Here is a 15,157-nt window from a genome sequence, read left to right as displayed (position 1 = left end):
TTAAGGCAATACAATAAATGTACAATAAAAAATATATATAAATTGAAAGTTACGATGGACGAGATGCCGGGCGCTTTATGTTCTTCCTTATACAGCAGTAATAGGAAATGAATGAATGTTGGGAGATAAAATAAATAGCATTTTCGTTAAAAGCTATAAAATATATTTTTAATTATTATAATTATTTCCGGCTGTGGCGTGTGTGTAATTGGCTTCGGTTGTGGGTTCGATCCCCACTCGGGGGAATGAAATACTATTTATAAATATTTTCATAGACAAAGGCCCTGCGTTGAGTTCCGCCATTCAAAACGCATTGCCTCAATAAATTCAGCGGAAAGTGTGGAACGGATTGTCTCAACACTAGGTTCCCTCTGCCTTACCTGATTTATTGACATTATTCTCCTATTACCGTTCGGATTTGCTAACGACAATCGTTATTAGCAACACTACAAAGCTACATTTCGACATTTATACATACGTACATATATATATTTAGAAGGTTATTCATAATAAATTACTTTTTAACAAAAACCGACTTCTAACAACGAACTAAAAAGTGAAAAATAATTATATAAAGATTTTATAATTTTGAAGTCGGTGCCAAGTAAAACAAACAGGCTTAGTAATTAGATATTGTAGTAAAGGTGTTGTAGCATTAGTTTGACACCGACTTCAAAATTATAAAATCTTTATATAATTATTTTTCACTTTTTAGTTCGTTGTTAGAAGTCGGTTTTTGTTTTTGTTAAAAATTAATTTATTTTACGATTTTTAGTGATGGGTAGATCTTAAAATGATGCTTCTTGAACGAGTGGTGATGGTGGTGGTAGTGGTTGTCAACGAGTGGTTGTGATTGTTCTATGTAAAACTTCATTTAATTAGCTATTATTTTTGTGCAAAGTTACATTTTGGTATATTGACAAGAACAAACATAAAAAGTATTCGGGTGAATTCGGAATCTCCCTTTTTTGAAGTTGGTTGAAAATGAGAACATCCTCTTTTTTGAGATTGGTTGAAAAGAAATGCAACGATCAGGAATCTAACTATTACAGTATAATCAATTTTTTTCAAACTTTCTCAATTTTCACCGGATTCCTTAATCGGAACCTAACCAAACTTTCACCAAATTATCCTTGAAGTGTATCCTTTCAAATAAAAAAAGAATCATCAAAATCGGTTAGCGCGACATTGAGTTATTCGGCTATTTGTCGCGTACATACCTAATGCAAATTTAAGACTTATGTGATTTTCTCATAGATACCATTGTCAGACATGGACCAAAAAAAAATGGGACCATTCGGGAAGCTTCACCTTTTAAACAAAAAAAAAATTTTCAAAATCGGTCCACTCAGTCAAAAGTTATGAGGTAATATAAAAAAAAATAAAAAAATAAAAAATACAGTCGAATTGATAACCTCCTTTTCTTACAGAAGTCGGTTAAAAACAGATCATATTAATTAAAAAATAGTAATACAGATAGATTATAAAATCATTCCCTCTCTTCACAATTATTCATACATTCAGTAAGTAATTAATATAGCATTCAAAAGTATTTATAAAATTTTTAATTACTTTATTCATGTTCGTTGGTTCTTTTGTGTTTACATAAATAATTATTTGTTGAATGAATTTAGCGACCAGAGTAAAATAATTTTAAAATTGTAATTAAATTACTTGATGAATAATAAATAATAATTGAAATCAAAGATTTTGTACTTTAAATAGAGTGGTGAAAAGTCGAAAGTAACGAGCTAAGGTCAACGGCTACCCCAGAATCCCTGAGTAATGGGCCCAATGACATAGGGTCGCAGGTTCGTAGAACTCCAGAGGATAACGACCCTGATTATATCGTTGCAAAAATAATTTACAGAATATATTGATATCAGCCCATAAAATACTTTAAAAAAAGGTGAAATTTACTTTTGTATTTGATAAGAATCAAAATAATGGCAATAATCCTAGTAACATAGGTAGATAATGCAAATAATTTAATAAAAATTACGACCGTCGTGGTGCAGTAGCACAAGCTTTAGCCTGTAAATACTACGGTTGTAGGTTCGATTTGTACTCGAGGGAATGAATTAATTAATATTTTCACTTCCTCGCTTTAGGAAAAAAATTGATGCTAATGCAATGAAAATCAACACTATTATAAATTATGAGTTTAAATTTTCTGTTCACTTCCTTGTTTAATCATTTACAAACAAGTTAAAGTTAGCGTTAGCTTCATGAGCGTCGCGGGCTTTGAGATTACATTATTCACATTAATGATTTACATTTCAAACACCAAAGATTTTCAATTTATGTGACGCCGTGACGAAGTTACCCACCCTAGCGGAGATTTTGATTAACATTAAAATAATTCTATATGTACTATAATAGTAGTGTAGTAGTGTATATAAGTTAATCTAAACTTTGTTTACTATAGAATTAACCAAAATATAATTTTGATATGTAAAGCTTTTAAAACCAGTTCGCAATTGTAAAGCTTTTACTGTAACAATTAAGTTTGACGTTATCATTTTACCCATTTCCAAAATAAAGGTTAATAAGTTGGAACTCTTGTTTGTGACAGGTAAATGTGTATACCTACGCAAAGTTGCATAAGATACCACTCTTATAAAAAACTCGAAATTCCCGTGCGGTAAGATTTACAAATAAATAGATCAAGTACCACCATCTTTGAAGTTGAAAAATATGTAAATAGGTTATGTGGCGCAGTGAGGAAATATCTTTTTATAAACGTAATGGTTGTAGGTTCGATACCCACTGGAGGTGATAAATTATGCACAAACTTTCGCTCGACAAGACTAAATTAAAATTTGACCGGATAATGGAGAAGTGTCTGCACACTACTTTCTCTCTGTCTATTCTGTTATGTAGAAAAATACGCAAATTCGTATCAATGAGGACATGTGACCCCAGTATTGAACTTGCCGTAAGGGTAATGGTTACTGACCCTAACGCGACGGAAGTCATGTATTCATTTCCCTCTCAAAAATATATTATAATCTTAACTAGTGTGTGTGCCATAACTGACTCGTATAAAACAAAAATTGTTCTAATCATAGCAATAAATAGGTTCTAATATTAAAAAATATTGTAAAACAAATAGAAATATTGCTTTCGCGGGCATAACATGTCATGGACTATATAGAATGAGCTATATGGACTATAATTTTATAAAAATATGCGGTGAAGCTGAGTAACGATGAATCAGTCTGTGACCAGTCACCAGTTTCTTGATATTATTTCTCTGCAATTTAATACTGTAAAAGTTCATTTTAAAGTCGGCATACTAAAGCAGCATTTTATTATTTATTACGTTTTGTTACTTAAATTATGTATAGGCGTAGGTTTAATATTTAGAAATATATTAAACCTGTCCTCACAGTAGTTGAAATAAGTCTAGCTAACCACCGATATAAAAATATTACAATGAAGTTGCTCTGCAAAAACAGTTTATTTATTTAATCTAACCTACATATACAACAGCCAGTGTATGTAGGTTAGATTAAAAAAATATGGAGGCCAGTCCGGCCTGGCGGAGAGGCACAAGCGTGTGGTTGTGAACGCGATAGGTTGTGGATTCTATTCTCACTTGACGATATATTTAATATTGTAATTTATATATAGAATAATGAGAATAGTATTGAAGCAAAGCACGGCGTTGAGTTCCGCCACTTAACACTTCCTCCCAAATTCGACGTCAGAATTTGGAATGTGGGGAATGTCTTTCCCTCTACCTATACTTGCTTGAAGCTTAAAAATAACAACAGCAACGTAATAATACATTTTCTAATATATATAAAGTAATTAAAAAATAAATAGTACGCGTTTCTTGTTTTTTCCTCCACAAAGTCTTTGTAATAAGCTTTACGTAGCTGAAGCTTTATAAAAAATCTACCTGCCGAGTACTCTGAGAGAACGCAGAGGATTAATCGCATTAAGGCGGGCTTAGCGTGTCATAGTGCATAGGTAAGTTACTCGAAATGTCGTAGATTCACATTTGGAGGTTTAATTAAGTTTTGAGAGTGGACATGGCGTGTACTTTTTACACATATAACGAACAAGTGTGAATGTGTAAATTAGTTAGCTGAGGCTATAAGGCTTTGAAATGTTAAGGCAAATAACGTAATTTCAAATTTTGTGCCAATTTTTTCATACAAGACATAAACATTAACATGTTTAAGATTAACATCTTAAATATTAAAATAGTTAATGCAGACTAGAACAAGTTCACACTAATAATAAAGCCAGTATATAAGTACCTACCTAGCGAATAGCAAACACTTCCTTAAATAAATAAAGAGCTTTGTGTGATGCATCTAATGGCCTCGACACTCTATAACCATTAATAATATATTTTATGTTTACATACATATGTATGTACTTACATAAGTTCATATGTTTCTCAGCTTCACGATATATCCTACACACATCTAAGTAGGCAGAGAAATCCTACGTTCCCTACCTTCCGCCAAAGAAATGAAATTATTCATAAATAATAATTCATTCCCTCGAGTGGAAATCGAACCCACAATCGTCGTAATACAGTTACACTTGTGTCCCTGCGCTACGACGGCTTTTTTAACCTTTCATGTCTCTTCAATAGAAAAGAACTGGAAAAAAAAAATGCTTCAATAAAAATCATAGAATTTCCGCTTTTGTTTTTCAAATAACCTATATATTAAACAATATTTATGTCGCTGATACCATTTAAGGGCGAACAATGAAAATCTTAGAAGGCATTAAACAAAGATTACTAAAGCCCACGCAACAAAACAATCATGATTTGCGATAACGCGACTCTAATAATAATAATAATTACCTACCTATAGGTACCTGTTTGTACATTAAAGAGACTTGCTTTTAAGTTTAGGATACTACTACCGAGTTAGTATTAATAATATATTTTTATGACAATTCTAATTATTCTATATGTTATAGCATATATTTTTAATTATAGTAAATTAAAGTGCATAAAAAGAGGTTAGTTAAGAGGGTTCTTAAATAATTAAATACATGTTGTAAACGCAATTTTATGGTTTATGGTTCTATCCCAACAATAGGGAATGAATTTATGTTTGTTCTGATAACACAAAGCGCAGCGTTGAGTTTCGCCGCTCAATACCAAAAAAATAGAGTGATGTGACACTAACATCTCTTCCTGCTTTTCGCTGGATATAGCTAAAATAAAAGTAAACAAAACTGTTCAACTATTCTAGTTAAATGAACAAGGTAAAAACAAAGCCATATATAAGCTTTTAAGAAAAAATACAAAAACTAATAAACAACAACAAAATCTTTTAAAATAATAACACCTGTACTTAATTTTATTTATTAATAATTAAAGTGTTCTATAATAATTCATTATTATTAAAGCAACGGGATCTAATGAAACGGAATTGTAGGCAAGGAATGAAAGGCAATAGAGGCTCAAACATGCTTCATTTATCGCCTAATGAATACGAAGCGACGTCATTACGTTGAAAATATAAATAAAACGATCGCGTTTCAATTTAATTCTTTTCCATTCAAATGATATTAATAAAGTGAAGAGGTCGATTTAAATATTGTTCGATACGTTTTAAGTCAATTTTGTTGCAATTATTGGTGGTTTATTATGAGTATATTGGGCGTTTTCGAATGTCGTATAACAGAAGCTTTTGTAGCAATATTTAAAAATATTTGTTACTTATAAACAAAATTATCTATTACTTATAATAATTACATATATAATGAAGTCTCTATAATTTCAATAATACCTTTTTTACCCGATTGCGTTTGCAATGGAGAGTAACGTGCTTATTAGTACATTAATCTTTGTGTTTGTTACTGTGTGGCGTTTATAAAAAAAGGATATATATATACTACTCGAAAATAAAACAACTGTCAAGAACAATATTTATATCTATATATAGTCAAAAAATATATAAGTATTTCAAAAGATCGAAACTACCTCACACTAACGATCTATAAGATAGTTCTATAGAAACGTATGAACCGACAAATTAAACTTATTAAATATGTAATGAGGCTCACGCATTAATTTTCACACCACAATTAATTTTCATGTATATAATATCAATTCGTGAAAGAGTTTAATTGTACGGTAAATTATTCTGTACGCAACCTTCAACAAGGTAATACAATTAAGGGTATCGCAGTTGACAATTTTCACATTAAATTGCTAGCTTAGCGAAACACAATTAAATTGTATGTTCAAATCAATTTCAGAAAGCACTTCATATATAGCAGGGCACGCAGGGCGAAATTGATGGTTCTCGTGGCGCAGGAGCACAAGCATGTGATTGTAACGGGACGGTTGTGCATTCGATTCCCACTCGAGGAAATAAATTATTATTCTTCAATATTTTAATTTTCTTCGCTCTGATAGGCAATTCTTCTGGTAGGCTTCGGAAATTCGGTGGAAAGTTGGAAACTATGTGTCTTAATAATAGGTTCCCCCTCTGCCTACTCTGTTATATGTGGGATACTGCGTTAAGCTAAATTAAAAAGAATATAGCGTACGTACTAAAATAATAACATATTAACAACTTCGTAGGTTGTAAATAAGTTTTACGAAATAACATTTACATTTCACAATATTTTTAAGTAGAGCTGCGCCAAATTAAGTTTTAAAACCTGCCGTTTTATATTACTTGTAGCGTTTTTGGATGTAAAAGTCTATTATTTTATAGAAAATATGTTTTTAAACAGATATGTTATTTAGCTTTTATATAATCTTTTAAATATTTTCTTGTAATAATAAATATAAAGCTAAAATAATAAAAGTTATATAAATTTTATTTAATCCAACATTATCATTCCGAAATATAAATTATTAACTTATATATTCCAAATAAAGTTAGACTGTAGGTACTTTATAGAGCAAATACCCCATTACCGAGTATTTTATACGCATACATTAAATTGAACAAACTTTAAAAATAATAAAATTTCAGCAGAATGAATACGATAACCGAATATTTCTGGAAAAACAACGTCTAGAAACCGTTCTTGGGTAAGCAAAGAACTGTTCTTATACAATCAAATACAAACATCCCAGTTTGCAGAAAGCAAACATGTATGTTTGTCCTGGGGTTAATATTGGCAAACTTATTATTAAGACGGCGTTACTTCTGATAAGCAGTGTAAGATTTAATTGTAATTAAACATTATTAAAATTATATTTATAATACATAATCATCCACTATTAAGAGGCCGTCGCGACGAATGATTGTAACACAATCGTTGTAGATTTGACGGAACTCCGAGGAATGAATTATTATTTATTTATATTTTCATTTCTTTGCTCTGATATCAAGGCGGGCAGGCGGGGTACGGAGTGTCTAACACTAGGTTCCCTCTGCCTACTCTACTATATATGAAGTACAGCGTGATGCTAAAAATTTCAATGCAAAATACACGATAAAAGGTTGTTATGGAATTAGTATACTCAGAAGAACCTTAAATTTTATTTTGAACTTGTTTCCTAGAACCTGACCTGAAACTGATTAAACTCATAACCACTGCAACTGCACTCTAGATCAGTTGAAATTCAACTATAAGCATATTATGCATAATAAAACGCTTAAAAGCGCTAAATGCAGTATAATTATAGATTTAGAATCTCTTACAATATTGAAGCGAGAAAAGGCATATCCGGAAGATCAAAGAGTGTTTAATAGAAAATTTATAACGTCCGTTCATTTAGAGCGAAGTTGATAATGTTTGTTGGCATTTATTAGAATATAATTCAATACATTAATGCAGAACGTTTGAGTGATATATGAAAGAAAACAAAAACTTGGCACCCCAGACTTATTACTTGGATGGACATGGACATCTCACGCCTCATCTCACGCCTATAAATAATGCTGATGAAATTTTCGAATATAAACTTAAATACGCTAAATAGAACTGTCAGAGAATGCTTTTGATATTGTTCAGTTAGTTAATATTTTTTAGAGTTCCACACCAATATAAAACGGGACTCCGCTATAGGTCTGTCATTCTGTGTCTTTCAGCAGGCCGTATTTCACAAACCGTTTTTTTTGTACAATTGTAGATATGTGCATTAAATGTTCAGTTTTAATTTTTTAATAACACATGATTCTTCTTTTGGCAAAATATATATGTAATATCATTTACAGACGCTTACCTAGTTTTAATATATAATGATAACATAAAAATTGTAATCTCCATCTGAAAATCCTGAAATCCATCTGCATAATAAGACCAAGTATATAGACTTACTTGCTACCTTCTTACATAAGCTATGTACCTACTTAATATGAATAGAGCTGATTAAAAGCAGAGCATGAATGCTAGTATATATACGTATATATATATTAAATTATTAATTTGTTAAGAGTAATTTCAATTATTTATAGTATTAACTGTTATAGTATATCTATAGTATTTTGCAAAGTAATCGGATCTCTTATAACTTAGGGGATTTACGAAAATTTAAAGCAACTTTTAGATTTAATTTAAGTGATTTAGGAACATCAATATCTATAGACAATTCAGTGTATATTGAAACTATTTATCTATACAAAACATTCTACAATTTCTTATTATCTTTCTAAGTTAAAGATATATGTAATTTTAATCTCTTTTTATTATGTAATTAGCAAATAAATTATCTAATCGTTTCTTTTTCCATTTGTAAAATACGAAGAAGTTGCTTCTTCGTATATAAAATGCACTAAACGTGGTTTACAATGGAACTAATTTATAGGCGAATAAATCATGTCAACCATTCGTTACCAATTTGGGTCAACTTTTATTAACATCAAATATTTTTTTTCTATTTTCGTAATATATTCTAAACTACAGTTCTAGGAACTTCATCGTGTTAGGGCGAACGTGACTGAACTATGTGATAGCTATAAATTCGATTAATATTTTTTTTTATCAATAATCAAATTCATGTTTATTTTTATTCATCTCAACTGAAGTATTTATTAAATATTATTTATTAAATAAAACATAAAGCAAAATTTTGCCAAATAAGTAAATTTTATATTCGTTAATTTTGTATATATTAACTTACCAATTATTGTATATTACATAAAATTTTATAAGCTCTACATACAAAATATCAAAAAACACATCAAGCTAAAGTGCATATATTATCTACACTGGTCAAGAACGTTACGTCATCACGATCACCACCACCATCACCACAATTATTATACATCAAAATATGTATACTCGTATATATATAAATTAAAAAAATTACGAAATACAAAAATTACGTAAAACTTTTTATATTAAAATACGTATTTGTGTCAATATAAAAATATACATTCAAAATCATAAATGTATTACTCAAAATGAATAATTAACATAAAAGCTCAGTAGCACGTAAAATTAAAAGTGGTTTTTGCGGTATTGGTTCGTTTGTGGAGCGATTGATTGGAAGATACGAGATTAGTATCCGCAAAACCGATGCATCACATACTCGTACGTCGGTAGAATATTGGAAAAACAAGCAGAAAAAACTAAAACGTCGAATAAGAGCTTTAATCGTCGGAAGCGAGGCCGAGTGAGCTTAAAAAATATATTTTTTGTTGTAAAATAAAAAAAGATATAATCATTATTATTATCCTAAGAATATTTTGCGCTGCAAATTAAACCATATAAAAAATCATCTGAAAAATGTGAATAAAATAGAAATAATAAAATTTATAATAAGAACAATTCATACATTATTCATATAAATATAATGACTTCTTGGTTATTAAGTTTTCAGTTTACATCGTAGGAGTTTATGGTGTATGGTTTCTAAAATAATTGTTAATGTGAAGGCATTGACGTAATGATTTGTTTATTATCGTTTCGAACGTTACGGACGAGTTTACCGATCGTTTTGTTATTTTCGAATAGAATACAAATAACATTGTGGCCGTGCATGATTTATTATCTTGATATTTATTTATAGGACATCATTAAAATATCTTTGATAAAAACTTTCTTTCTTTCTGCTCTGGTAGACGAAAAACGGCGTTGAGTTTCGCCTCTCAACAAGCAATATCTCAAAAATTATGCTGATGGGAACGAAGTATCTTCACACTATGTTCTCTCTGGCTAAATCCAAAAAGCGTGAATTTTTATTTTTTTTATATAGCGTTAACAATTTTACTGATTGACCCTCTAACCTGAAATACATAAAGAAGGTCCTTATAGATTAATGTAGCGTGACATACGAGTAATACCTAGAACTCTAATGATAATCAAAGAAACGTACAATAATAGCTTACATAAACATGTGTAACTTATAAAAATAAAACAAATAATGATTATTTAATCACCGAACTGTTGTTATCACATCTATGATCCTTCCTGTCCGATAATATTTATAGACAAAATATCTTATCATCTGTTTCGAAACCATATTGTATGACATATAATCAATTTCTACGAATTTATTACGGATTTACTAATTCGAAAATTAAATATACATTGTAATTAAGCATCTGAGAACAACTCAAGAGTATTTTATCTGAAGAAGACATGGGAACTAGAACATTCTAAAACTTCTCGTTTCAAAAATCATAACATACGACAGCGATATCGCATATATCATCGCACCAAATAATCTTATCTGAAAACGTATCTTGAGATATCATACTAACGTATACATCAAATATATTGCAACCATTAAAATTTACAATATCTATAATCCTCTGAGAAACTGTTAATTTTCTTTAAAGTCAATGCGAGTAAAAACAAACGATTAAAGGTTATTATTGTTACAAACACCAGAACAAAAACTTATAGCTCTTTGCACTTTAGTGACGCAACACTCATTTTGCATTTGCTTTTAGTTAAATATTAAAATGTGACACAAAAACGCCCCATGATAAATCATTATGACCGACTTAACAGCAAAAAGAATCTATTTTTATTCACTGCATAACAAAATCCATACATTATATTAAGAGACATGCATCTAGAGCACGTTTTATGTAAAACTAAACGTTTCAATTTAATTAATAATATTCCAAGTGAGTTTATCTAATTAATAAAATAAAAATATTATTTCCTTTCAATAACAATCCGGCCACAATTCTCGGTAGGTTGTATTTGACAGCTGATCAACATAATATAAACAAACTCACCTGATATTACTGTAAACACAATATTCTGGCATAAATTCACAAAACGTTTTGTTTTTTCACTATAAAGTTTCAAAATGAAAACACTGTAGAACATGCGAGATGCGTTTCGAGGGCATTAAAAATATCACTCCCGATATAATTAAAGGGCTGCAAAGTAAGTGAGGACGAAGGACGTGCGTCTCCAACGACAGTCGGTGGAGAACTGACAACTGACTACGGAGTACAGTGTGTAGAGCAAGGCGTGCAGCCGTGGAAATACGGCGATCAGATGAGGGAGACGCGGGTAAAGTGGATGTGTTATGGTAACGGAAATCAACGGAAATGGATGTTACCTGTAATTTATGACGGTACGTCATCGAGAAAATTATTTGCACTTCAATTTGGTAAGGTATGTACATGATAATAATTTTAGAGGACGATGCGACTGGTAAAAACAAATTTTTGGAGGCTAGAGTTGTGCAAAAAATATTTATTTATTTTTTCAGCTTCACACTACATCTTGCATATAGCAGGGTCGACAGGGGGAACGTTGTGTTAAAACACTCCGTTCCCCACTTACCACCGAATTTTTGTGGCATTGCTTGTTGAGTGGCGGAACTCAACGCCGCGCTTTGCCTTAATACCATAATATTTAACTTCCTCGAGTGGGAATCGAACACACAACCTTCGCGCACGACGTACCTTAGAGTACGACAATACGTTTAAGAGCCTATGACATTTTTATTTTTAAAAAATAAGTAAGACAGGTCCATTTGTGCAATTGAAATTCATTTGCATTACAACGTTTTTGGCGAGGATCGACATCTAGATACTTCGATAACGAGAGTTTGCAACTCTACTCTATCATCATTTGGCATACACTGTGCTGAAAGCAATTAAAACCGAATTTATATAGTATTGAAAAATAATAATTTAAATTACAAAAAAATATCCTCGAACGTAATTTGAAATATTAGACAGACACTATACATAATAATAATAATCTAATCTAATTCGAAAGATAAATATTATATTAAAATGTAAATTGAAACTAGGGCCAGTCTTACATAATGTCTATATAATTCGTAATTTAATAAATTATATTATATTAAGTAACAGTTTATAAACAATATTTAAAAAAATATATTTACCCAAATCGAAATAACTAATAATAAGTACAATTCCAATTTGTAATTAAACAGATCAGCAAGTCTATTTATCTACAGTAATGAGATAGCGTGATCAAAGCTTTGCAAGAGAATAGATTATTTCTTCTTTGAAACTATCTAAAACTCGCACTAGTCCTTCGCGAAAACTTACAGGACTCTTCACAAAGTTCGCTGATTTATTAAAGAAAAGTAATTAGTTGCCCATCGATTACAACCAACAGTGTAGGAAGATGTTATGCTTTTCATATGCGTGAATTGAGACGGGAGAAAGACTTCCATTTTTGAGAGTACAGTAATTATGAAACAAAATTTAATATTAGATTATTTGTGCAACTACTACTTGAAATTTTCATAAGAAAACAAATAGGACGATTTTTCCAACTTAATAAAATCTAATAAGTACTAATAAACTATTGTGGAAAAACAGAAATAGAAATTTCATGTCACTTTAAATGAAAGTTCAAGCGGAAGAATTGTAAAGCTCAAACGAATAGCGAATACTTAGTAGATTTCTGCATCTAAGTGGGAGTATTTCAAGGAATTTCTCTAATAAATTTAATATATTTCACGTGAATAAGTTGAGAAAATATAAATGTTGCAGGAAAATTGTGGCCAACTAGTTACCCGACGTTTACAGGATCGGAATGCCGATTGCAACTAGAAGGATACAAACGTGTCTAGACAAGAATAAATCTGCTTCTAAGCAATAACTTGAGACATTAGGAAAAACTGCTAGTTTTGTTTAACTTTGTGAACTTTATCTATGAAATCTAATAAGTTTACCTTAAAATTTAAATATATTAAATTAAATTCACCACGAACTAAGCTATCTAAATTAGTATTACAGACACGTTTGTCGAGTCGCATAATACCTGAATTAATTCAAGCTTTGTACCAAAATGATATAAATTTAGGAGGGCACTAAATATAAGTCAAAAGGCTCATTAAAATATGAAATAATATTAATTTTCATTTAGCTATGTTGCTTTATGCCGTAGAAATTATTACACAGGAGGGTCGCGACGTTAATTTTATTTATCACCAGTTTTATTTCTCAGTGGTTTGTTTACTCAACTTGTCAAGTAAATGTAAATTGCAATTTGCGTCTGCTGCTCTTGACTATCCTTTTGTCTTTTTACATTTCTATAGTAAGGAGTCTTTTTCATGCCATGAGGACATTGCAATCAAGAATGCAGGATGCTTCGGTGACCAGCAACGAACTCATGTGCGCCGTACCATGACAGAAAACCGGGGATCGTTAAATGTTAAAGAATTTACATCGGTTTTAAACTTTTATTTCTATGGTTAATAGTCAGACAGCAATTTTAGGGTACTTATATAATCTCAATAATAATTTAGTATTTTTTTAGGGGGCAACTTGCGATATAATGGATTAGTTTACCTAACAATTAAACAGTTGCTTACATGATACTGATACTGTAGATGTCAGTTACAAAAAAATCATATTTGTAAAAAAAGAAAATAATTCAATTTTACGTAAGAGAAATGTAAACCCATCATGTACAACTGCATTTCCAAATGAACGAGTATATCAGCCGAATAACAGAAATAGTTCAGTAGTCTAGCAGGTACGCCTAGCAAATTCCGAATGCCCGGAGATAGCAGCATTAAATTTCCGCTACACAAATAGTTTCTATTTGACCAAGATCTAGAACAAGAATCCAAATTTTTTACATTTTTTTTTTCTATGTATAAAAATAACTTATATAAATATGTGGAATAGTACTTAAATATACTTATGTACTAAATTCAAGATTACGGTTTTGGATTGCGAACAAATATATAATAACATATTAGATACTTTTGCCACAGATCATTTTGTTCTTTGTTTTTACACACGCCTTCACGCATATAATGCCTTCTAATGAAATACAGACATTTTTAATTTATACATTTTTAACATTTAGAAATAAAATCTACAAATATAAACATACCAACGTAAACATAACGAATTTTTGTATTCTATCAATTTCTGGGTTGGAACGTTAATTAAAATCTAGATTTTAACGTATTTTTTGAAATAACCAAAATAAATTTAAAATCTTTTAAAGTTTCCCGTATACTTTAGGCTTTGAGTGATGAATTACTGAAAGCCTTCAAGTAAACAAGGTTTAAAAGGTTCACCTAAGTATAGTTTTAATTACAGACGGGTGTGAACTGCGATATTAATTACAGCTCCTACAAGGACACCGGTGTGAGTTTGTTTACAAAAATCATAATAATATTTTATAACTACCTATATAAAATACGATGTAGAAACTAGCTGGCTGGCTGGTTTTCATAGATATATTTATCCATGCTTTTATTAAACGAAAGAGCTCATTCTTGTATATTTATTGAAAATAATGAGACTTAATATTAAAAACTATGAATAAAACTTCATCTTTTATATGGAAATATATTAAAACTACTCGTAAACGAATAGAAGTAGATAATTTATGAAGTACGTATTCAGAACAGTTTGTGCTAATGCATAAAATGGAAGTCTATAAGGGTAAGAGCCGGTAAGAGCTGCATTGAGTCAATTTGCAAATTGTGTATATAATAAAATTCCGCAGTGTATTCTTAATTTGCCACTTCCAAAATTTAAAATATCTGTAAAAAAAATTCTAACAAGTAAAGCTTATTACACTGTTCAAGAATATTTAGAGGATAAGCATGTATGGAATTAATGTCTATTGAATGTCAGGCAGGACAGCTGCCAGCTAATGTAATAGTAAAATACGAGTATACCATTGACTTTAAAAAGAGCAACTGTTGAGTTTCTTGCCGGCTCTTCTCAGCAGAACTGCCTTCCGAACCGGTGGTAGCTTTTTGTTGACATGTACATTCGACGATTCAAAAGTGCTTATA

General features: G+C 30.5%; 1 protein-coding gene across 6 annotated transcripts in view; it reads right to left on the bottom strand.

The window, feature by feature from the left end:
• Positions 1-15,157, bottom strand: part of LOC146537559 (uncharacterized) — a 161,326-nt gene that overhangs the window by 91,521 nt on the left and 54,648 nt on the right. Inside the window, exon 1 of one of the 6 annotated variants that reach the window (XM_085188255.1) lies at positions 11,136-11,275. The exons of the other annotated variants lie outside the window; for them this stretch is intronic. Coding sequence (XP_085044381.1) covers positions 11,136-11,229 — 94 coding nt within the window. The 5' untranslated portion in view covers positions 11,230-11,275. Of the gene's footprint in view, positions 1-11,135; positions 11,276-15,157 lie in introns of those variants that run through there. 6 annotated transcript variants of the gene reach the window in all.

This window comes from Heliconius melpomene, chromosome 7 (assembly GCF_056956725.1).
Source record: "Heliconius melpomene rosina isolate 202511_hmr_F chromosome 7, ASM5695672v1, whole genome shotgun sequence".
NCBI lineage: Eukaryota > Metazoa > Arthropoda > Insecta > Lepidoptera > Nymphalidae > Heliconius > Heliconius melpomene.
The sequence above is the reverse complement of the archived record's forward strand: the minus strand, read 5'-3'. Positions and strand labels throughout refer to the sequence as shown.